Source organism: Rhodamnia argentea, chromosome 1 (genome assembly GCF_020921035.1).
Source record: "Rhodamnia argentea isolate NSW1041297 chromosome 1, ASM2092103v1, whole genome shotgun sequence".
Lineage (NCBI taxonomy): Eukaryota > Viridiplantae > Streptophyta > Magnoliopsida > Myrtales > Myrtaceae > Rhodamnia > Rhodamnia argentea.
This window is the reverse complement of record NC_063150.1, coordinates 5656873-5679571: the sequence shown is the minus strand read 5'-3', so window position 1 is coordinate 5679571 and position 22699 is coordinate 5656873. Positions and strand designations below refer to the sequence as shown.

The window sequence follows — 22699 nt, the reverse complement described above, 5'->3', positions numbered from 1 at the left end:
AATGAACACATGCCATTAATAGGATGGTCTTATATTCATCTAAATTGTTACAATCCTGTTAATACATTTTCTTATGGCAAATATTGAACAGTCGTTTATGTTTGCATACTTCTATCACATGGTTTGGATAGTTAGATCGGAAGAAGCATTCTCATTGAATCGTCAGATTATGTAAATTGTCGAAAAATATATTCCTAGATAATTTAGCATAAAACATTACTGAAATACTTGCAGGTCTATGGTAGTACGAATTGGAACTTGCAATTTCACAGAAAATGCACATTATTGGGAGCTTCAAGAAGCAGAGACACTGCAAAGCCTTTAAAAATAGTGAAATTGCAACTTCACTTTGAAGGATAGATGATTCTTCAAACCAAACTTTTGGCAAAACATCAGTAGCGTCTTTGGTTGTTTTGGGACTTCATTGACACATGATATGCTGCCGTAGGTGTTCGGCTTGTGGAAGCGGGTTTTCCGAGTGGGCAGGTTGGGGCATGTGAAATAGAAACAGGATCCGAACCTAACGAGAGCAAAAAGAGAGCTGTGTTTAGTGATCATGAGCTGGCACCCCCTCAGTGCCACTTGCGAATATAGGCTAAAGAACTAAATGACAAAATAATGAAAAAAGATACAAAACATACTAACTACTAGACGAAAATACAGTAATCAAAAGGGCAATGTTCAGTGATTGAAGGAGATAGTCACAAGCCCTACCTTCTGTTAGCATAAGACTAGAGTGAGAAGAGATTCAGTTGCTTTTGAGCTAGTCTTGTACGCATGACTGTCCTGTGCCCTAAAGGCCAAGTCCATGAAGCACATGTAACGGGAAAGCTCTCTCTTCTTTCTTTTTATGCCTAACTCATTGGTTAGCTCAGCTCGGATGTGAAGGTCTGTTCAAAATGCATTTATTCCTTGCTTGAGTTATAACCTCCTTCTCTTGTGGCTTAATCCCCATTAGATCGTTTGCTGGCCGAGTTAATTTGCACCTTGCAAGAGTGAGTGAAGTCCTTTTACTGTACTTGTTTAGGAAAGCTGGCGTAAGGAGCTTAAATTCATTCAAAATATCTTTGGCTCTCTATTGGAGACATGGATTAAGTCTTTACTGCTTTCCTGCTGTATCATAATGGCAGCCCAACCTTAAGTTTGTTGGTTCTCTTAATCTGTTGTAACTGATTTAAGGCCGATAATTAGTCTTGCCATCATAGCTGGATGACACTTGAGCTTCGGCCACGGCGCCTAACTCCCCTCCATTTCATGTTTTTCAAATTGTGAAACTGCTTATGAGTATGGTTGACATGTAGATTTACTAAAGAACGCTGGTTCATTTTTGTACTTGATCTTAAGGAACATGTTTGACATATTACGGTCTGTATCTCAATTTAAGTTGTAGAGGAAAAGCGGTCATCTAAATATGGTATTGCAGTATTGATCAAGAGTAACATTTTTATGATTTGCTTTTATACATATTATTCTTTTTGTGACTTTTCTTTTAATGCCCATACTGTATTTCTCTAGAGCTTGAGGTGGTAGATGAAGACACTGTTTATTGTTAATTGCTCTAATGTCCGGTACTCAAAGTGCTAAAACAGCACTACCATCCAAGCATGCTGTTATCCTATTCTCTGGGAGTCTTTCTTCCAAAAAGAATTGGAATAGGTATGGTCATCACATCTTTCCCAGGACATAGCGACAAAGAAGATGCTTTTCACAATTAATGTCTGGATAACATAAGAAAGAACAACATAGATATGTAGTTCTAGCTAGCTTCATGTTTCTGTTGCTTTGAATCGAAGGTTCAACATAATGGTTCTAGAATTTTGATCGATGGCATATTCGGATCCTCATTCCTTCAGAAGAATTGCATTGACAAGTTGATACTCTTGTTAATGGCTATCTTTTCTGGATGCATCCTTAATTACCTAGAGTGGTGAACGAGTGCTTGTCTTGTTGCTTCAGCCTCTAGTAGATGATGGATTTCCCGAAGTGTGCTTCTTCTGTTGGAGCAATTTCTTCTGGCATGGGACCTTTGATTTTCTATAATAAGGTGCATGAACTGGTTGAAACCGGAAGGCCAGTGAGAGCTTCTGGTCATGCTGTTGAGACTGACGTCGATGTAGACCTCAACGAAATATACTTCTTGATCATGCATTTTCTGTCGATTGGTCCATGCCAGAGGACCTTTGGCCAACTCTGGAATGAAGTTTTGGAGCATCAGCTGCTTCCTAGAAGGTATCATGCTTGGGCTTCTAGGAGTGGAATAAGAAGTGGGAATGAGGATGATGATGGCATCTCTTTCCCTTTAAATTACAGTAATCTGGTGGAAAGGTATGTCAGCTTCTACTTTCTAGCCTGTTACCTTTTCACACCAAAAGACTTTTAAATCTTATCGTCCAAGTGAATCAACCGTGTGATTTGCATTTATAAATTCACGCAATCACACAACATCTTTGCAGTGTATTTGTATAACCTCGTGCTTTATAAGTTTGCTTTATCTCGAATAGTATATGAAGCGATAGAAGCTAGATATAATGTCATGACCTACTACCTGGAGTTGTTCTTGTGTCTTTCTTTTGCTGGTTATTGAGTATTTAAATGATGATTGTTAATATCCAAGCCCAGTTTTTTTGTAATTCATGGTCTTGTCTATAATTGACCGTTCTAATCAATCCGAGACTTATCAAAACCTTTCTTAATGTTCACGTGGTGGGGGTAGAGTTTGAGGGGGAAAGAACAGATCAAAAGTGACATGCAGAAGGACATTGAATTCGGATTTTGCAGTTTTTTCTTCTGCAGTACCTCGACGTGACATAAGCGTGAAAGGGATTCAGGCTGTAGTTATCTTAAAAGCATGAGACATCGGTGTTACTAACCATAGCGTGCTCCTTCATATTATCCTATCGGTGTTACTTGTTAGAACCACAACCAACTGCTCTAAAAGCTTAAGCTTGTAGAAGAAGGCGTGGTTTAATATTTATATATTCCAACACTCCCCCTCACGCTTAGCCCTAGGCAAAGACCAGACTAAGCGTGGAAATATTCAAATGGGGAGGCAAATAGGGGCCTGGAAAGATTTGAACTCGGGACCACCTGCTCTGATACCATGTTAGAACCACAACCAACTGCTCTAAAAGCTTAAGCTTGTAGAAGAAGGCGTGGTTTAATATTTATATATTCCAACATTACTAACCATAGCGTGCTCCTTCATATTATCCTACTTAGATGATGTAAATTTAACCATCTTACATTGTGTGTAAATAGGTGTCCGCACATTGGGAAAGACCACTTGGTTAAGCTTCTCAAGCAACTGATGCGGCATACTGGCCATTTAGTGCATGACAAGGTTGGAATAGATGCACTCAGCGCTGCTGATGTTCCAACGTTGCTGGGAGTTGGTTCCTTTTCCTTGTTCGATGGTATGTGATGTTTCATGGTAGTTCGATTTCCTATGCATTGTTTCTTCTAATAAAATAAATCCATTTATGTGAGCAATATTGTGCCTGTTTACAGTTGTAATATGTCCTGTGCATACTATTTTATTTGCACCTTACATAACAATGGACCTATTAATTTTTATTTTCAGCTTACCACATATATGTGTAATTATTTTTTTTCATTTATTCGCGGACCACTTATGTTTCATAATAGAGGAGGAGGCTTTACAAAGGATTTGAACCGATGAACTAGACACTAAAAGATTGATTGCACATAAAGGAGGATCCAGATAGGCACCCAGAAAATACTTCATAATGGCCAAATTTGTTGCCAAATAGAGGAGGCTCACAACGGATTTGAGCAGATAAACTTGACACTAAAAGACATATCACACTGACCTAAATGTGATTTGTCTCAAATTAATGGTGAGGTGATGTGTTATATTGATAAGCTTAAGAGCTCCTATATATCTACATTTTGCATGACAACACACACAATCAAATTTTATTCAACAAAAGAATTTGGTCATTTTTTGGACTATTTATTTTCATGTTCTCAAGAATTAGTCACACATAAAGTATTTGAGGTCTTAGACAATAAAGAACAAACCACACCTAGATGGGATTTGTCATAGTGGGCTCATGAGTTATATAGATGAGTTGAAGAGACTTGGTCTGCACCTTGCACAACAGCGAACCTTTTATAATCATCATTTTAGTCCAAGTGTGGACAAATCATATTTAACATAAGCCTTCTTATCCAACTGTTTGTGAATTAAATTTATTCCAAGTGTTTTTTACTTTCTTAGATTTGTATGGTCTTAATAGTTCTCAATTGTAGACATGTAAATTATACTTGAGGGCAAAACAAAGTAGACAAATAAAATATAGATCACGAAAGCTCAATTTAGATAAAGATGCATCCCCACATTGGTATTGTCACACCCCGATCATCAAGCACGCGACATCCCCGCCTACTCATCCCTCGGGTTCAAAAGGATAGAGTCCCAAGCACGCTACCAACCCTTGATATTTAACTACACATACGTAAACGTATAATGCTCCCGGACAATAATATAAGAAAGGGATAGGTCAGTAGGAAAACGCATCAATTCAAAAACATGATTTCATTTACAGACACGTCACAGGCCAACCGAGATGACCCGCTAATCAGCCCCATACTTCGGGGCGAGGAAGGATCAACTTCGTATCTACTCCAAATAAGGCTACGTCACTCTCGTCATTGTCGCTTTTTCAAAGAACTACTAGCTCCATCACTTAGAACATGAAAATGGTTTAACAACGATGGAGTGAGATGTAAATCTCAGCGAGTCAATGTCTAAACTCGGCTATGGCGTTGATTCGCTTAGAACCCCTAGTAAGTAGTAACAGAATCATAGTATAAATTTTTCAGTCACATACGAGCTTACCCGCCGGAAGCCACACATAATATAATGCAAAACATGACATGACAGTCATATCAATCAACTCACGGGCTAGGAATCACATCAACTCATCCAAAACTTCTTATCAATCAATCGCATACCTCAATGCAGATATCTCAACCACATGCAACTCATCCACTAGATTACCACACAAAATGCAATGATAACTCGGACATGTGCGAATATGTGCCTTCGTTGTTCTACTCAATCCGTCCCATATTAGATTTCATAGTCAAGATGCTCACACTTGCCCATGAACGAGTCACAATTGCATATAGTTTAATTATTAACGGCCGTTTGGCCTTGCACTAGACAGTTGGTACATAGCACACTGGACGGTCGGTGCTCTTCCGGTAGGACCAAGCGTCGTCCCTTACTTCCGGGATGGCATTTGATAGTCCGTGTGATTTCGACCGGCATCTACTCAATCCGACGGAACTACCATGAATCCCTATAAGGGCTTCGATTCGTTACAAGCTACGACCGGCATCTGCTCAATCCGACGACACCGAAAGGCGTGCATCTAACAAGTCGTGGAATTTCGATCGACACGACATGACATTGTCGGGGAAGATCCATTATATGACCATTCAAACACACTTGGCAACCCATCAGTTCATAATTTCATTTTTAGCCATATGTTCACACGATGTGTTCGTGACTCAGCCCAATGCCGTTTTCATGCTAATACATGCAATTAATGCCGGATGTGGTCATACGAATGCACGTAATTATCCACTCAACTCTGCGTGCACTACAAGGCGATTAACCCCCAAATCGAACATCCAATGAATCGATAGATAATCAATCAATTCAACCAAACAATCGATATAACGATCGATTCAAGCAAGGCCAGGCATATCAATACGAGAATTCGATCCAATCTCTCTTATTTAGACTCGATTAGTACATAAATTCATTATTAACCAATCCGATTCGTCAACCGAACGTTTACTCGTCTCTAACATATTGCTCGCTTGCAATCAAGCAATAACAATCATTCAATTAATCAATTAAATCTAATTAGCCACGGAACCCTAGCTAACCGGACTAACTTAACCAGTTAGGGCCATTGAACCCGAACCAAGTTTCTAACCTAAATCGGCCCTCATCGAACTACCTAAACACCTAATAATCTACATAAATTAATCTGAACGTAACGAACGACCTAACCAAGGATTAGAGGTCGACTCACGATCAATTACCCGAGGCGAGAACGACGACAATCCTTGAAAATCCTCAGGCATGAACGTCGAACACGGCTTGGACCTTGGCCCACGAACTTGGCCACTCGGCCCAAAACCTTGATCGTGCGGCTCAAAATCTCGGACACAGGCTCGGTACACTCGGTACACGGTCCCGGACACAAGGGCACACGTTCCAGGACATGGCCCGATCACACGGGCCAAATTTCTCGGATACGGCCTAGGCTCTCGGACACGGCCCAGCTCAACTGGGAACAGGTCGTAACCAAAATGGGCCACGGCCCAGCACACTAGCCCACGAAACAGGGCACTCCGGATCAGAACAGGGCAGGCGCGTCGGTGGTGGCTGTGGCGGCTGCTCTCGGCGGCTTGAGGGGTTCCACGAGTTGATAAAGGTGTACGACTGGCGGAGGAAAGGCTGGTGGTCGGAGTGAAGGTTGCTGGTGGCTCACGGTGGCCGGAGCAGGGGCCGAACTGAAATAGAAGTAGGCGCAGGCAGAAAACAGGGGAGCAAAGGCAGGGGAGGACTGGTCAGGGCTGTTCCACGGGGTTTCAGGTGATTGGACGGAGGCGTCGGGGCAGGTGGACTCCGGTTAGGTGTGAGGTAGCCGGAGGTTGGCTGAGGTGGCTGGAGGCGACCGGGATAGCTGCAGCAACAGCAGAGCAGCAGCGGTGCAGGGTGGGAGCAGAACAGGGGAGTTGCGAGCTGAGGAGGCGTCGGGCTGCTGTCCGGGCTCGTTTGTGGCGTCAACGTTGTGCGGTTGTGACTGGAGGTAGTGTACAGTGGTGGTGGTGTTCGGTGGTGTCGTTGGTCAAAAGAAAAATGAAGGAAAAAGGAAGAGGAAAGAAGAAAAATGAAGAGAAGAGGCAGAGGGAGGGAGATATGTCGGCAGCCAAGGGAGAGAGAGAGAGAAGATGTTGCCACCTTTGACCAAGAGGGAAGAGATAAGAGTGGGTCCCACCTCATTTATTTCATTGTCTTGGCATTCATGAAGATCTCGGGGCAAAATTGTCATTTCCTAAATTATCTTGGGGCATTTTGGTAATTTCAATCTTGACCTGGGGCAAAATGGTCATTTAGCATCCAAGGGTAATTCCAACGTAGAATCCCGGGCGTCACAAGTATACGTGTTGAAAATGAAGGTTAAAACGTGTCGAAAAGAGCAGATGAGGACAGACAAGGGATGCGCCACGTACCGGCGCGGTGGTGGCGCAACAGTTTGAGCAAAACCCAAGTTTATATCCTAGTCTGCTGCCTTGTGCTCGCACAGGTTCCACATTTTATTCAAATGCATCGTAGTATAAAAACTTACAATCAAAACTACTGCAAAAGCGTACTTTAGTTTTATGCTAGGCCTAATTGATTTAAATTAAGAGGGGAAAAACGTATAGATGGCAGCCAAATATACTCTATGGATGAACTGAAGATACAAAGTATGGTTTACCACATTTAATTAGTGAGCTAATCTAAATATTATGTACTTCAAATATATGGTATATTTAAAATTATCACAACGTAACATACTCTATGAATAAGTTCAAGTCCCTTGCATGTCCATTGTTGGATATATGAGTAAATTCACTCTTTTTTATGCATCCGTACAGTTCACTTAGGTTATGGTAGACGTAGCATTAGCGCATGCAATTTATTACCTTTATGATGGTTTCCAAGTACTTATTGTGTGAGCTCATTAGATTAAATACATCAAGATGATTGATCTTATTTATATGTATTCTACGATTCCTCCATTGTTATTTATCTTAATTTATATTGGTCATGAACTATGTAGATAAGTCCAAAAGATGTTTGTATTCGCGCTTTGCATGACAACTGCTTTATCCTTATCCGATCCACATTAGACTCATCAGGTGCAGATTGTGTTCAATATAAGTTCTTTTTTTGGAATTTGCAGACTTTTTACATTCATGTTAGGTCTCAATGATGGACATGTGCAAAATGTTCGAGTCATGTTGCAGACTTTAAAGGTGCAACTTATACATAAAAAGGCATGTCCAGATTGGCATGTGTGTTACAAATGAAGAGCAAATGTGTAGAAAAGGTGGATGGCCGAGGACACTCTTCACGTCGGTGCGCCACATATCAGTGCGGTAGACGTTTTGTATGAACATCTCGTTAGGCCTATGTAAGAAAAATATGGTTAAGCTGCTGTTCCCATCTTTCTAGTAGGGTTCCTCCATTATAAAAAAGCGGGAAAAGCTTCTATAGTGGGCAGCAAAAGGCAATAAATGTGTCTACAGATATAAAAAAATCTGGAGGTCTCTATTCCTGTTTTTATGCATGAGTGGTGTTTTGCCAAGTGCTGTGATTTCAGTTTATTCTGGCCTGTTTGTCTTTCTCACCTTGGAGGTCCACTTTTATCTTTGGGCAAGAAAGTGACTTTCTTTTAGTAACTTTTCTTGATTAGCACCATAGTGATGCTACTTTATGTAACTGTATTTAGGTAAAGGTCGATAAAGTTATTAATATGCATATTTGTGGCCTATCTTTGGTGAGTGAGATGATACTTCTTCTTTTTTTTTTCCTGAAAGTGCATCAATAGAAGGTTCGTTATCCACTTCATGCGATAGTTTTTTATTATATCTTCATTTTTACAATAGTCAGTTTTCTTGCAGCAGTGGTCTACTGTTCTGAATTGTTCTTGATTGAGGTTTTCTGTCCTGTCCCTCGAATGGCATTTATGAGACTTAAGCTTGCATTTCTGCATGTAGCCTTGTTTTTTTTTTCGTTAGTTCTCTCTGTAGTGTCATGTAAGGGATAATGCATGAAACGTGCTCTTTAAATGATTTTCATTATTCTGTGGATTCTGACTTTTCTATATTGAATAGTATCATCTGTAAAGGTTGACATCACATTTTTCTTCGAGCTTAGCTTGCTCTAATAAATACACTCTGAATATGACCAACCGATAAGAAGTTTAACTTCTGATGGATGATTTACAGTTGCTAGGAGCAAGATCAATAAGCAACTTAAGCGTCTACCAGCTTACTTGTGCTGGCCACATATGCGGGCTGATCAGGTCCGCATATGTGGGAGGTTTTAGAAAGCACCATCGTGCCCCATCAATTCACTCTGCATGTTATGCCATTGTAAAGCCATTGATGTTGGTCGAAAGGATGCAAAATATTAAGAAGCTAAGGGGACGTCGAGTTGCTGTCTATTGTGGTAGGATTTCATGATAATTTATTTGACAGTGGGGATGTCTTCATCTTTTCTATTTTCTTTGATTCAGGAGTATGCTGCATTTGTTTATTTCATTCTCAACAGTCAGAGTTATGACATTTTTTAATCTTTAAAATGCTTTGTCGTTTTCTAGTTGGAAGATGTAAGGTAGTAACCTACTGTAAAACTGCATCATGTTTTTGACAATCTTTCTTCCTTCCTTTTCTCCCCTCCTCTCACATGCCCACTTTGTGGACTATGCTTTGGGTAGTTTTCCCCTCCCTTTGCTGGAAACCAAGGACAAGCTGACTGTTTTCTAGTAATTGTGGTTTCCCAGACATTTGTCTGATTTTACTAGCAATTCCCTGGGAATACCAGGTTTTCTAAAATTCCTCTCTTTTTGACTGCTTCCGCTCGTGTGTCCTTGAGCCTTGTGGCAAGAAGGCGATTTAGTCGTCTAGTCGGTCCTCTGTCGAGTTACATCCCAGAAGTTTATTACTACTGGGGCAGTTGTTAGTGGACTCAAACGACAAAGCATGGATTCACCAAGATATTTTTCCCTACGTACTTGTATCTTGCAGCAACATTCGATTGGTCAGGAAGATATGTCATCACGGGGTCAGATGATCGTCTTGTGAAGATCTGGTCAATGGAAACTGCGTTTTGTTTGGCAAGCTGCCAGGGACATGAAGTTAGTTTATAATTTCTGCATAATGAAATCAGTTTTCGAAGCTTACATTATACCCCGCTATAACTGCTAATTTCCTCATTGTTCATGCAAAATCTGAAGGGTGATATTACCGATCTAGCTGTAAGTTTAAAGAATGCCCTGGTGGCATCTGCTTCAAATGACTTCGTTATTCGAGTTGTAAGAATGCCTCACTCCGTATCTAAGTGCACTTACTTCTTTTTATTATGCACCTCCTGCGTCACGATTGTTATTATTCTTTTGCTTTACAGTGGCGCTTACCTGATGGATTCCCAATCTCAGTCCTGCGGGGGCAAACTGGAGCTGTCACTGCTATTGCATTTAATCCCAGGCCCAGCGCAGTATATCAGCTATTATCGTGAGACCCTGTTCTTTTTGTTTCTTTTCCAATGTTTTACTTCATCTTCTGTGATTCTATATTTAAGGTTGATGACTTTGTTCATTTCATATTTTTTCTTTATGTAGTTTCTCCATGTTCAAACTTTTAGGACTGATACAATTTATACCTTTTACCAAGACATCATTTGCTTAAAACATTTAAATTATATACCATATAATAACAGTCTTTCTTGAGTCACGATAGCCAACTTATCGGGGATAGTGGATTACGTTGTTTACAATCAGACAGTATTTGTTTTGATGCTCCAACAGCTAGGACAGGGGGATAGTTGATTTTCAACATGATGGGATTCAAATCAATATTTTCCAAATTCCACTAATTAGTTCTCCCCCATTGAGGCCAACAAGGTATTTGCAACTCATTATCATTTTGAAATTAAAAACATTGAGAAAACTAGAAGAAAAGGTACAAAAAAGATTGTGTACATAACAGATCTTTAATCAAATCTAGAGAATGATCGGGTAATTATTTTATGCAGTTTTAGTGAATACGTAACTCACTATTCTCTTGTTATTTGTGGGTTATGGTGCTTAAAATGCAATGATTGACAACAAGTTCAAATTCAAAGCTAATACAATTTATAGGTAGCGGTCAATGCGAACTTATAGTTGATATGCAAACTTCACCTCTTTACCTCTTCATTCCCTTTCTTGAGTTTTTGTACCTTAGCATTTTTAAGATGGATCTTTTTAACGAATGCGCTGGGGAAGTGGTTTACCATACTTAATAAGGAAATGTTTTCGTTTCCAATGAAACTAATTACATATAACAAGAGGAAGACGGTGCATTGGAAGTAACAGAGTTTCTTCATTGAGGTGTTTAACAATTGCTCCTGAGGCACTTGTTATCATAATCCTTTTCAAATGAACCCTACATATGTGATGGTTTAGCAAAAAGTACCGACATGCACACAGAAAGAGTGTAACAGAGTTGAAAGTCTAGAAGGAGTTGGTGAACTTTAGAAAATCAGAATGAGAACGTTCGAAGGAGAGGTCTGTGTGACTTGAGTTGAGAATAAGATGAGAGAGTTCCTCTGTAGGTGGTTTGGACACGTGAAGTGGTAGATTCAGGTCCTTCGGTAAAAAGAGTGACCTTGTGATGGAGGTGCATGGTAAAGGAGACAGAAGGACCTACGGTTGTGCTTTAAGGAATAGATATGTGGGAGGATATGATTTTGAGTGCAGCTCCATGGCGTGAAAGGATCCATGTAGTACGCTTCCCTTAGTATGAAGGGTTTGGTGGTTGTTATTGTTGCCTTTAACCGAGGTAATGATCGATCCATATTTATACCTAAAAATTGTATCTAATTTATGGGTTTCAAATAAATATTAATAATTAAATTAGTTTATTTGGCTGATATTTTGATTACGGGAGCGGAAGATCGAATTTGAAATATTCTCTAGGTGCAGAGATTTTGTAAACTTGATATTTCCTAAAATCCAAGATCCATAGTTAATTTTGCAAAATCTTATCTTTAGCAGGTTTGGATTTCCATGAGCTCTTGATTGAGAGTATAGGCCGAAATCAAAGACAATCACGATGAGATCCCAGAATATAACAGAGGTGACTACTGCAGATACGGGAGGGACGACGAACGTGAGAATAAAAGAAGAAGAGGCAGAAAGCAAAGAAAGCAACGTGTTCACTTCGGCCATGGCTTCTTCTTCAATTTCTTCTCCGTCAATCACCTCCATGAGTAGCTAAATTTATTCTGTCGTCTTTGAGTGTAGATGAAACGATACTTCTTGCTTGAATTCTAAACTTTCTATTTATTTTTTGGTATTGCACTGATTGTTTGGGAGAGACTACGTCTTCATCTATTTCATTCAAGAATTTTATTGTTAAATCAAGTTTATGATTTTAGTCTCTGTGATTCTAATCTCATACCCAAGCAATAGTTTTAATTGCAATTTGTGATCAAGGCCGATGATAATCTATATCCGATCGATTCCGAGCGCTCTAAGCTTGGAAAGCGAAAGACGATAGTGATCGATAAGATAGGTTATAACAAGGTTAGGTCGTAGATTATCTTCATGATTATAGCAAGCTTGTAGCCTGTTAGGTTTGATAGTGCGAACAAAGAGATTAATCAAATAAGAACGTATCGTGGATTCGGGATAGTTTTCTCGTAATTGTTTACACTTTATTTTAATTAACTGAATTCTAGCATTAGACTAAATTACTTAGTAAAAAAAACTCAAATCCGTCCTTATTTTTCCCTGTGGTTCAACCCCTTCTTATCACTATCTACAGTTAGTAATTAGGGTTTATTTTTTATCACTCTACGACACGATTAGTTAACCAGCAGTTGTTGCTATTTCTGGTTTTGAATGGAGCTTTTATCATCTCCAAGTCAAGTGGATCACAAATGAGGCATATGGTTTGTTATAAGGAAGGCGGGCAGGTGGGCTCTGTTTGGAATTCCAAAGACACTGGACAAAACACAGGGAGCACTATGATTTTGCCTCTGTAAAATATTTATTCCAACAAGTTATGCAGCATGTTCGTCCTCCAATTTATGAAGTGTCCTTTATCAGGACTGTGGAGTTGCTGATTTTCCTTCAGCATCTCTATTAAGCCATTGTTTCTGTCTTTTGTAGGTCATCAGATGATGGAACTTGTCGACTCTGGGATGCTAGGTATTCTCACTGCACTCCAAGATTATACCTGCCAAAACCACCAGATGCTATTGCCGGTCAGATATTTGCTTCCAGATCTGTCATTTCAAAACTGGTTTTGGCAATGAGTATGAGCTTAAAAAACTCTCAAGCGTGTTGCGCTGCAACGGTCCTTCGAACAATGAACTTTCTTCTAGTATTGCCCCACAATGCCACCAAATACTATGCTGCGCTTACAATGCCAATGGAACTGTATTTGTGACTGGTAGCTCTGACAGCTTTGCAAGGGCAAGTTTATTCTTGTAATCTTTATATTGACATTCTTATATCTATAATTTATGTTGTTCTTAGTATCATACCAGTAAGTGATGTGGACTGTATGAGAAAAAATAATTGTGCTGGAGACTCTGTCACGGTCACTTTATTTTTTTCTCTGTCATGATTTCTTATGAAGATATATATACACATATTGCAGGTCTGGAATGCTTGTAAATCCAACGCAGACAATCCAGAACGACCGGTTCATGAGATGGATGTGTTATGTGGGCATGAGAACGATGTCAATTATGTCCAGTTTAGGTTAGTTAATCACGAAAATTAGACCTTTTTCTTTTTCACTTGGCAGTTGTCACTGGATCTTTCCTTTTGGCCAAAGTTTGCTCTGGCTCTTACTTGGTTTCTTTTGTACATGCAGTGGTTGGTCTGTGGCTCCCCGATCGTCAATGTCTGATAATTTGAAGGAGGATAATTTTCCAAAGTTTAGAAACTCATGGTATCTTGTCTTGTTATTTTATGAAAATTGACTGCATATTTATGACACTCCAAATGGCAATTGTCCGCTTTCATTTGTTTAATATGTGGCTGCTTGCTTAACCCTTCCTTTGTTGATGCATTAATCACATGCCTTCTTCGACCACAAAAAAAAAATAATAAATAAATAAATTCACATGCCTTCATGATGCCGAGATTCTCAGGTTCTGTCATGACAACATTGTCACTTGTTCTCGTGTTGGAAGCGCAATTATATGGGTGCCGAGATCCCGCAAATCCAATGTGAGTACTTTCTAGAAAATCCAACGAGAAAACTGTCAGTTGTGAATTTGATGGAGCATTTTCCTTCATTTTGCTTTTGCATTATTGATCAATCTTTTGGGGGTTTTTGTTTTGAGGTATAATAATCCCTTTTGCTTTTATAGGGAAAAGGTGGACGTTGGGTGCGAGCGTACCATTTGAAAGTTCCACCTCCCCCTTTGCCGCCTCAACCTCCTCGAGGAGGTCCACGTCAGAGATTTCTTCCGACTCCTCGTGGTGTTAATATGATTGTGTGGAGTTTGGATAATCGCTTTGTTCTTGCAGCTATTATGGGTAGAGGCCTATTGAACTAGAGCATGTCTGTATGAAAACGCAATTTCCTTGTCTAAATCCGATGAAGACTCTTATTGCAGTTATTCTTTACTCATGTGCTACTTTTATGTGGCATCCTTCTGTTTAGATGGAACCTCATCTCTCTCATAAAATATGTACAATCCTCCACAAATGGTGAAGTCACTTCCCTCTATCAGATTGCACCCTGTGGTGTGATTCTTGGCGGTCTGCTTAGGACTTGACTGTCTTGATAAACATTCAATGTTCTTTAATGACTAGCAATAACCGTTCTCTTTTCTTGTTTGAGTGCAAGATCTTGGTCCTTCCTCCAGTCTCTTACACAATCTGGCCTGCCTCCCTGTCTTGTTGCATTTTTTCAGTTTGTAAATGAACTAATCATTTGTCAAGCAACTAATGTATCTAATTTCTGCTTGTTTTTAGTCATTCAGCTACGGCTCATCTCTTTATTGTCCCTCTGATTTCTTCAGGTTTTTCTTTATTCGGCATTTATTATAATTGTTCTTTTTTACTATCAAGGCAGACTGTCGGATATGTGTGTGGAATGCTGGTGATGGTAGTTTAGTTCATTGTTTGACCGGTCATAGTGCCTCCGTAAGTCACTTCTTGATCTTGTTGTGTTTAAGTTATAGCAGTTGGTTTGTTTTATTTCCCTACAATCTGTCTGTGCAGCAGCATGCTTATCGTTTTCTATTTCCATTTGTGGCCTTTTTCCTTTTCAATTTCTCCTTTACTGTGGATTTCTGGTTAGTTTTTTATCAGTTTCTTCTTTTGGCACATCAAGCCTTATAGGCACTATCCCCACCCCTCAAAGAATCTATGTAGAAAACATCTGCCGGACTTTGGAAGCATATTATTTAATTTGTCTGAAAGGTAATATTCAGATATCTATGTGGATGGTGTAACTTTCTGAACATGTCTGTTGAATTTCATGGGTATAAAGGATGTTCCTGCAAAATATATGATGATATGCTGAAGTCCAATTGCAGCCTGGTCCCTCTGGAGCAATTAATTTCTTCTTTCTTTTGCTGCTTGTCTCACAATGGTGGGCAAATCCTTGTTAATGATCATCAAACGAGAGATCTTCCTTCAAATGAAGAAATCGATCAAGCAGGAAAACCCCTTTGTTAACCTTCATATTACTGAGAACCCTGGGACCAAATTGACCAGAAGCTTGAGGATGAGAGTGTGGAAACTCAGTTCATGTTGTCCCAAACTGCCATTGACTCTTCAGAGTCGAAGAAGTTCCATCAGGAGAGAACTGCTGAAGTGGCTACAGAAGGGATTGCTCTTTAGTTTTGCACAAGAGCATCTAAAGTTTAAAAAGAAAATTCTCAATTGAACTAGACGCCCACTTATCATTGAGACCTAAGGGTGAATTAGAATCTGAGTTGCAAGGGAAGAATCCAGGTGAACATGAAAAAACATATTACAAACTCACAAGAAAATGTTGTCGTCTGGTGTCTTTGACTGAGAAGGAGTACCAGCACAATCGACTAAGTAATTGAAGGAGTGCATCCTATATCAAAATTGATGGTTTCTCGAGAATGCTCCTTTGTTTGACAGATTTCTTTTTTCTGTTTCTTAATGTGATGAGTTTATAGTTGATTTATAAATGTGTGGATTGCCTAGTTGATGTCTGTGACTCGTCCATGTGAGGGCAGATATGATGTAACAATTGCCAGAATATACAAAGAAAATACATGAGGAGACGAGGCATCTAAAAGATTGTAAATGAGAGCGCAAATTATGGCCTCCATAGAATCTAATCTGCAGTCTAGTATCAGAGCTATGGGTTGCTGTCACAAGTTGTCTAGTGTAAGTGGATAAAGGGGTTTCTGTATCTGCAAAGTGTCAGTTGGATCGAGCCTTGTGATAGTTACGGATTAACATCTTTATTCTGGAATTTCATCCAATCTACTATCTGATTTGACTTAAAAGGCTCTGGCTCGGCACTTAGTTGTTGTTCACTTGCAGCCTAAGTGCTAGATATTCATCCATTCAATCCCCGGATAGCTATGAGAGTTGGGTATGATGGAAAAGCAATTGTTTGGGATCTGAGTTTTATCGTTCTCAAAACTATTAATGCCAATGCTTTTTCCTGTTCGTCAATACGCTGTTTCAGATACTTCCTTTTTCTTTATAGATATGGGAAGGCAGACCTATTCGGGTGTATGAAATTGGGCGCGTGAAGCTGGTTGATGGAAAGTTTTCTCCGTAAGTTTGGATATTTTCTATAATTGAGTAATGGTTCTCTCTCTCTCTCTCTCTCTCTCTCACACACACACACACACACACGCACGCACGCACCCACAGAGAGGAGCAAGAGGCTTTTTCCCTTGCTGCTGTTTCAATTTTTAAATTCTATTTTCATTCCTGAGCCTTGGGATGCTTTCTCTACTTGTGATAATTTGTCATTCGTATTCATCTGACAATTCTTTTGCAAGCAGCTCATAATTAGCTTGGGTTGATTCAGATTATTTTCTGCTATCTGTGGACCATTATAAACTTTCCTGATGTTTGTACGAAGAGGCTTATGGGGTCTCAGAAGCCAGGAATAACCTAAGCATCAGAGTCTTTCATAGCTCGTTGTAGAAAAGATCGAATATGGATTAGTTCAGAAATAACCTAGTATCCCAGTCTTTCAAAGATTACTCGGAACAATTCAGTAATGATTGGTGGAGAATTGGAGAAACAAGTCGATCTCATGTTGTTGAGTTGCTTGGGATGCATTAGTTACTGAAATAGTAACATGGGCAATTGCAGCTAATAGAACTAGATAAAGGTTGCTGTTTCTGTACCTTCACATTCAATAGTAGCCATATATGGAATCTATCAAGGACTCAGGGCATACTGCCTTTAAGAGCCGTGCTGATGCTCATAACTTGTCATCTCAGTGAACTATAAGCAACTAAAACGTCAGCGGGGTTGGAACACAACTCACATCCAGCAAAGCTAAAACGATGAAATTCACTTGTTAACAACTAACAGTTAAATCCTAAGCTAATTGTTAACAGGGAGGGCTCTCAAGTGAGTATAACGATGTTCGGTTTCTTCGCACTATCTGATTTCCGATAATTGATGTTATATCAGAGTGCCACAAAACTGTCTGTTTGATGCTTGAAGTCTTTCTGCAATTCGTGACTGAATTTCTCTATCTGTGGATCAATAGCAATTCTCAATTTTCATTTTTGCTCCTCTGGTTAGTTTTGGCACTGTGGGTCACTGGGTGAAGTTTAGTGCACATGTTTTTCAATGTAAAGAGCTTTGTTATGTAGGGACGGGACTTCAATTGCACTTTCTGACGATTATGGGCAAATACATCTCATAAACACTGGTGAAGGCAAATCCCAAAAGGATGCCAAATATGATCAGGTCGCTGAAAATTCTGTTTTGAGCTAGTTTATTTTCGTCACTCCATGCGCAGTTTCATCCTTTATTTTCTCAGAAATCCATGATTCCTTTTTTCTGTGTACAGTTCTTCCTTGGGGACTACCGCCCCTTATACGTGACACTGTTGGAAACGTTCTTGATCGGGTGAGTTTTCCTGTTTTTTGTTGATTATTAGTGCTATCTATGGGTTTGGGCCAAATTTATGGATCTATTTGAATCTGCAGTGGCCATCATATTGTGGGCATCTAGTTTAGCAGCAGAGTGTCAATTGCTTTTGATGAAACATCAGCTTCAAATATTTAGCCGTCAGTAGTTGGACATTGAATCACTTAGCAAGGGATGCTTGTGCATTAGAGACAGCGGGCACAATAGTCTGTCATCTTAGTGATGCTTTTGGATGTCTTGCTTGTTTTATCTTTATTGTTCTAATCTCTTGAGAACTCGCTGCTCAGGCATCATGAACTAGTATTTCATCACCCAAACCTAGGGTGCAAGTTTCTGGCACCTCATGTACTGCCACCTTCTGAATTTGCCTTGAAATATGCTTTCAGTACGGTTGTCTTAGATATTTATAAGCAGGAGTCACAACTTCCACCGCATCGAAGAAATGTTCAGGATCCTCTTTGTTGACTCCAGTACGTGGTTTCTTTACATCATGCTTATTATTAGATTGCTTAATTGTAGACATTGATAGGTAACAACATAATCTCCGATCCTCTATATCCCAGGTATGGTTCCATATCCAGGACCCTATCAAACTACATACCAGCAATGACGACTTGGTGCTTTGGGTATTGAGTGGCGTCCTCCTACCATTAGATTTGTTGCTGGCCCTGACTTTACTCTTGGTCAGGAGTATCAGATGCTGCCCTTAGCGGATTTGGAAAGGATGATTGAACCTTTACCTGAGTTCATTGATGCCGTTTTCTGGGAACCGAAAAATGAAATTTTCAGTGAAGATAATGACTCGGAGTCCAACGTTACTGAGGAAAGTGAAGGTGAGAGGGGTAGTTTAAGTGCTGGATTTTTCAGTGATCCTGAGTGCACGGCAGGAGACAGTGATACCAAACAAAGCCATAGAGATAGCCGCCGTAGGGCAGGAAGGAAAAAGCATAGAACTGAGGCAATTCTTTGTATGCTTAAGTCGATTCCTTTTTCTTTTTCTCTTTCTTTTTTCATTTTCTTGGGAGTGAATCTAGCCTCATATGCTCTTAAGGTTGAATGGGTAACTTCGTCAGGAAGGCGTGTCAAGAAAAGGAACTTGGAAGAATGTGAAGGCTCTGCATCCAGGGATACTCAAAATAAAAAATCAGAAAATCGCAGGAAATCTTCAGGGAGGCTGTCTATCAAAGCACATAATTTGAGGCCCCAGCATGTTGCAGCATGGAATGCTTTGAACATGATTTGTGAAATCATTGATATGTCTACTGAAGGAGAAAATATTGAAAACTCAGGAGACTCATTGTCCGAGAGTGAGTTACAGGGGCTTAACCGAAACAAAGAAAGAGACGATAGTGACAGGAACTTCCCTGCACAGAAGGAAGGTGGAAAAGGCAAAGAACCAATCACCAAACCTGATGAATTGCGTGAGTACCAATCAAATGCTGGAAACAGGAAAAGATTGGTTCTGAAGTTTTCACTTCGTGACACTAAGAAAGTTGTGCCTTCAGAAAACACCAGAATGATAATGCACAACGATGCTGATCTCCTGAATGTACCTCCTCATCTTTCTCAAGAAATGACAGAGAACATGAATGCTACGACATCCAATGATGTAGCTTCTCATTTTGTGAATTCGAGTAATGTACATGAGGATAAAGAAGTACCTGAAAATATTGATGACGTCTTGATTGCATCTGCCGGTGACAATGAGAATGAGATCAGATGGGGAGAAGTCAAGATGCGGTCATCAGTGCGTCTGAGATCAGACCTTTTGCCGACTGATGCATCGGAAGGAACTAGGGGAAGGTGGGCGAATAAGGAAAATGAGACTGATCTGAATAGGTATGATCTGAGAGGAATCTTAAACTATCTTACTTCTAGAAGTTCTAGCATATTATGGGTAACTTTTGTCTTGCAGGGGTGAGGAGAAGTGTGGAGCTGATGCATTCCAACCTGGGGAGCTCACAAGAACAGATGACCATGCTAATCTTGAGGGTGCACATACATTTTCATCAGCTGACTTTCCACCGGAGAGCCAACCAGATGGAAATTCAGGTGCAGTTGTAGAGGATCCTCCACAAAGATCAACTGCTTTAAGAATCAAAACAAGGGGTCCATCGAAAGTGAAATCCACTGAAGTCGAAGGTTCAACTGGCGATGCAAGCAATAGGAACATAAAACATCCTCCACATGCGGAGCACAGTCAAAACCCCGAATCTCCCGAAGAGGCTCCATTTGCTGAACGGTTGACCTCCATGGAGCCACTGCACTTGAATTCAAAGGCGGTGGTGTCTGATACAGACTTGGACAGGGAAAGGCCACAGAGCTCTGACACAGATGCGGAAGATCTTGGTTAATGCAGGGAGGAAGGTCTTGCTGCTTTCAGGGATCCCCGATAATATTGCTATCAACTACCCTGAAGTTGCGACCGATGCAATACATAGAGCAAGGTCCTTGAAGATGAAGGCAACATCCACAGAGCCAGAAATCATCCACCACAGTTTCAAGGTTAGAGGACAGGAGACTTCAGGGACATCGAAGTTTGCAGAGACATCCTCAAGGAAAGCACGTGATCCGCTTGTATATAAAGATTGGGTGTCCAGTTCAAAAATGATGGTCAGACCAAGGTCTAGTAGGAATAAAAGGGGCGAGAGTAATAATAACGATCAAGGTTTCCCTTGGGGGGAAAAGTCAAGCCAGAATCTCAGGAAAAAGTCATGGCTGAGGGTTATCGCTATACACCTCAGTTAGGCGATGAAGTTGTTTACTTGAGACAGGTATCATTTGATTACTTACAGCGAGTAGTTTTTACTAAGAATACTAAGCTCTACGAGCTGCTTCCACAGCAATTATGTATTGATTATTTGATTTTCCGGGACATCAAGAGTTCATCGAATCGAGTTGCTTGCGAGATGTTGGCCCTTGGAGGTCGCTTAGAGGGAGTCTGAGTGCTGTGGAAGTTTGCAAGGTTGAAGCTCTTGATTGTGCCAATAGTCCAGGCTCTGGGGAGAGCTGCTGTAAACTGACTCTTAAATTTGTGAATCATGTTTCTAATGTGTTTGGACGCAGAGTCAAGTTGATGTTGCCAGAGCTGATCAATTTTCCTGCTTTTCTGGTTGAAAAGACATGGTATGATAATTCTATGCAGAGAAAGTGGAGCCTTAGGATAAGTGCCTTGTATGGTGGAGAAATGAGAGTGGGACAGGAGGAAGTTGGTGGGAGGGTCGAATAACAACTGTACAAGTTAAGTCACCTGAGTTTCCTGACAGTCCGTGGGAAAGATACTGTTTGTTACAGGACTGATCCTCCTGAAAAACATCTGCACAGTCCTTGGGAATTACATGATCTTGAAGTATCCTGGGATCATCCTCATATAGATCCTGAGACCCGAGATGAACTCCTGTCCATGTTTTCCAAGCTAGAGCGTTCAGTTGGCAAGAACCAGGTTTGTCTTCAGTCCTATATCTCAACATCAGTTTCTGTTTGCTTGTCCTGTCATGCATCCAAAATTTTATCAGTTTTAGAAATGGGAGTCTGGATGCTTACAAGTATTCTTGTGCAAATGTGGCAGGACTACTATGGCTATCAAAAGTTGAAAAAGCCGCTCAGAAATTGGATTTTTCAAGTAGGTAACTTCTCTGTATCCAGCCATCTTCTGACATGTCGCTTAAACACATGAATTTGAAAGTGTAATTTTGATGGGTCTACCAAGTTGCGGAAGTTCTCTTTACAAACAGAGGTGGTTCAGCCACTAGCAAGCAATGTGTAGTCTTCAAATGGGCAATATGCTGAAACATTAGCTTTTTTAATGGAGGGTCCCTCTATAGGATCACGGCTACTTTCGTTATGGTGTCGATTCTGTAATTCGTGCAATTGTCATGTATAATGATGTTCTTTGGTTTTGAGACAGTGGTCAACCTAATTACTGACCTTCTTTTACCCCTTTAATGTTTCGATTTCGCAGATGTCCAGTAGGTTTGGATCCAGAACTGATCCAGCTGAGGTTGGAGAACAACTATTATCGGAGAGTGGAAGCGGTGAAGCATGACATAACCGAGTTGATGCGCAATGCTCAATCATACTTCGTAACAAACGCTGAGTCGTCTGTCGAGATGAGGCGCCTGTCTGATTGGTTTACCAAGACATTGACGGGATTTTATATTCTCGTGTTCCTTTTCAAACTTCAACTTGGATCAGAAAAATATGCCTCTGCAGCAGCTGCTAATGGCTGCACTCTTTCGGAGCAACTGGCTTCAGTGAATGAGGAAAGCATGAGGATATTCAAGGAATACATCACCAAACATAACGTCCCCACTGATGTTCCGGACGACCTTGTTGAGAGCTCTCCCGAAGATGATGTTGAAGCCACCAAGAAGCCACCAGCGAACTCAAAGGAAACAAAATTAAATTAATCTTCTTAGAATGAATGCCGATTAGAATGTGTACGAGGAGCTCATTAACCTAGTTATTGCGGTAGACTAGTTTTTAAATGCCAATATAAGTGGCTGCTTAATCAAATTGCCTGATATTAATGTACTTTGGCATTCTCATTTCGATGTACGTTCTGTTCTTGGTTTCTCCTTCAGGTTTCAGAGACACAAAGATGAGGTCTACACGGTGAGTCGCTAGCAAAAATCCTGTTTGCTTTTAATAACCAGCAACTCACTTGTTATAGAATTTGAAAATCACCCTGACAGTTGCTTCTATCGTTTGCAAGAGGTTCCACAGGCTGTATCGTAAACATTGCGCCTACAACATTGTATGTCGTATCT

At 40.3% G+C, this 22699-nt stretch overlaps 1 protein-coding gene across 1 annotated transcript; it reads left to right on the top strand.

Annotated features, from left to right (window-relative positions):
* Positions 1-1810: 1810 nt before the first annotated feature.
* LOC115729609 (PH-interacting protein-like) lies at positions 1811-22347 on the top strand. Its single transcript, XM_048276932.1, is given in 30 exon segments — positions 1811-2325; positions 3259-3417; positions 9050-9124; positions 9126-9265; positions 9844-9953; positions 10053-10130; positions 10223-10329; positions 12972-13072; positions 13153-13277; positions 13465-13568; positions 13684-13761; positions 13964-14042; positions 14186-14354; positions 14896-14970; positions 16350-16441; positions 16519-16589; positions 17651-17747; positions 17851-17872; positions 17875-17909; positions 18345-18390; positions 18494-19769; positions 19846-20279; positions 20314-20649; positions 20652-20703; positions 20802-21088; positions 21091-21211; positions 21213-21372; positions 21499-21520; positions 21523-21556; positions 21865-22347. Coding segments are annotated over 30 exon segments (5319 nt in total). The 5' UTR covers positions 1811-1966; the 3' UTR covers positions 22340-22347.
* Positions 22348-22699: the final 352 nt, after the last annotated feature.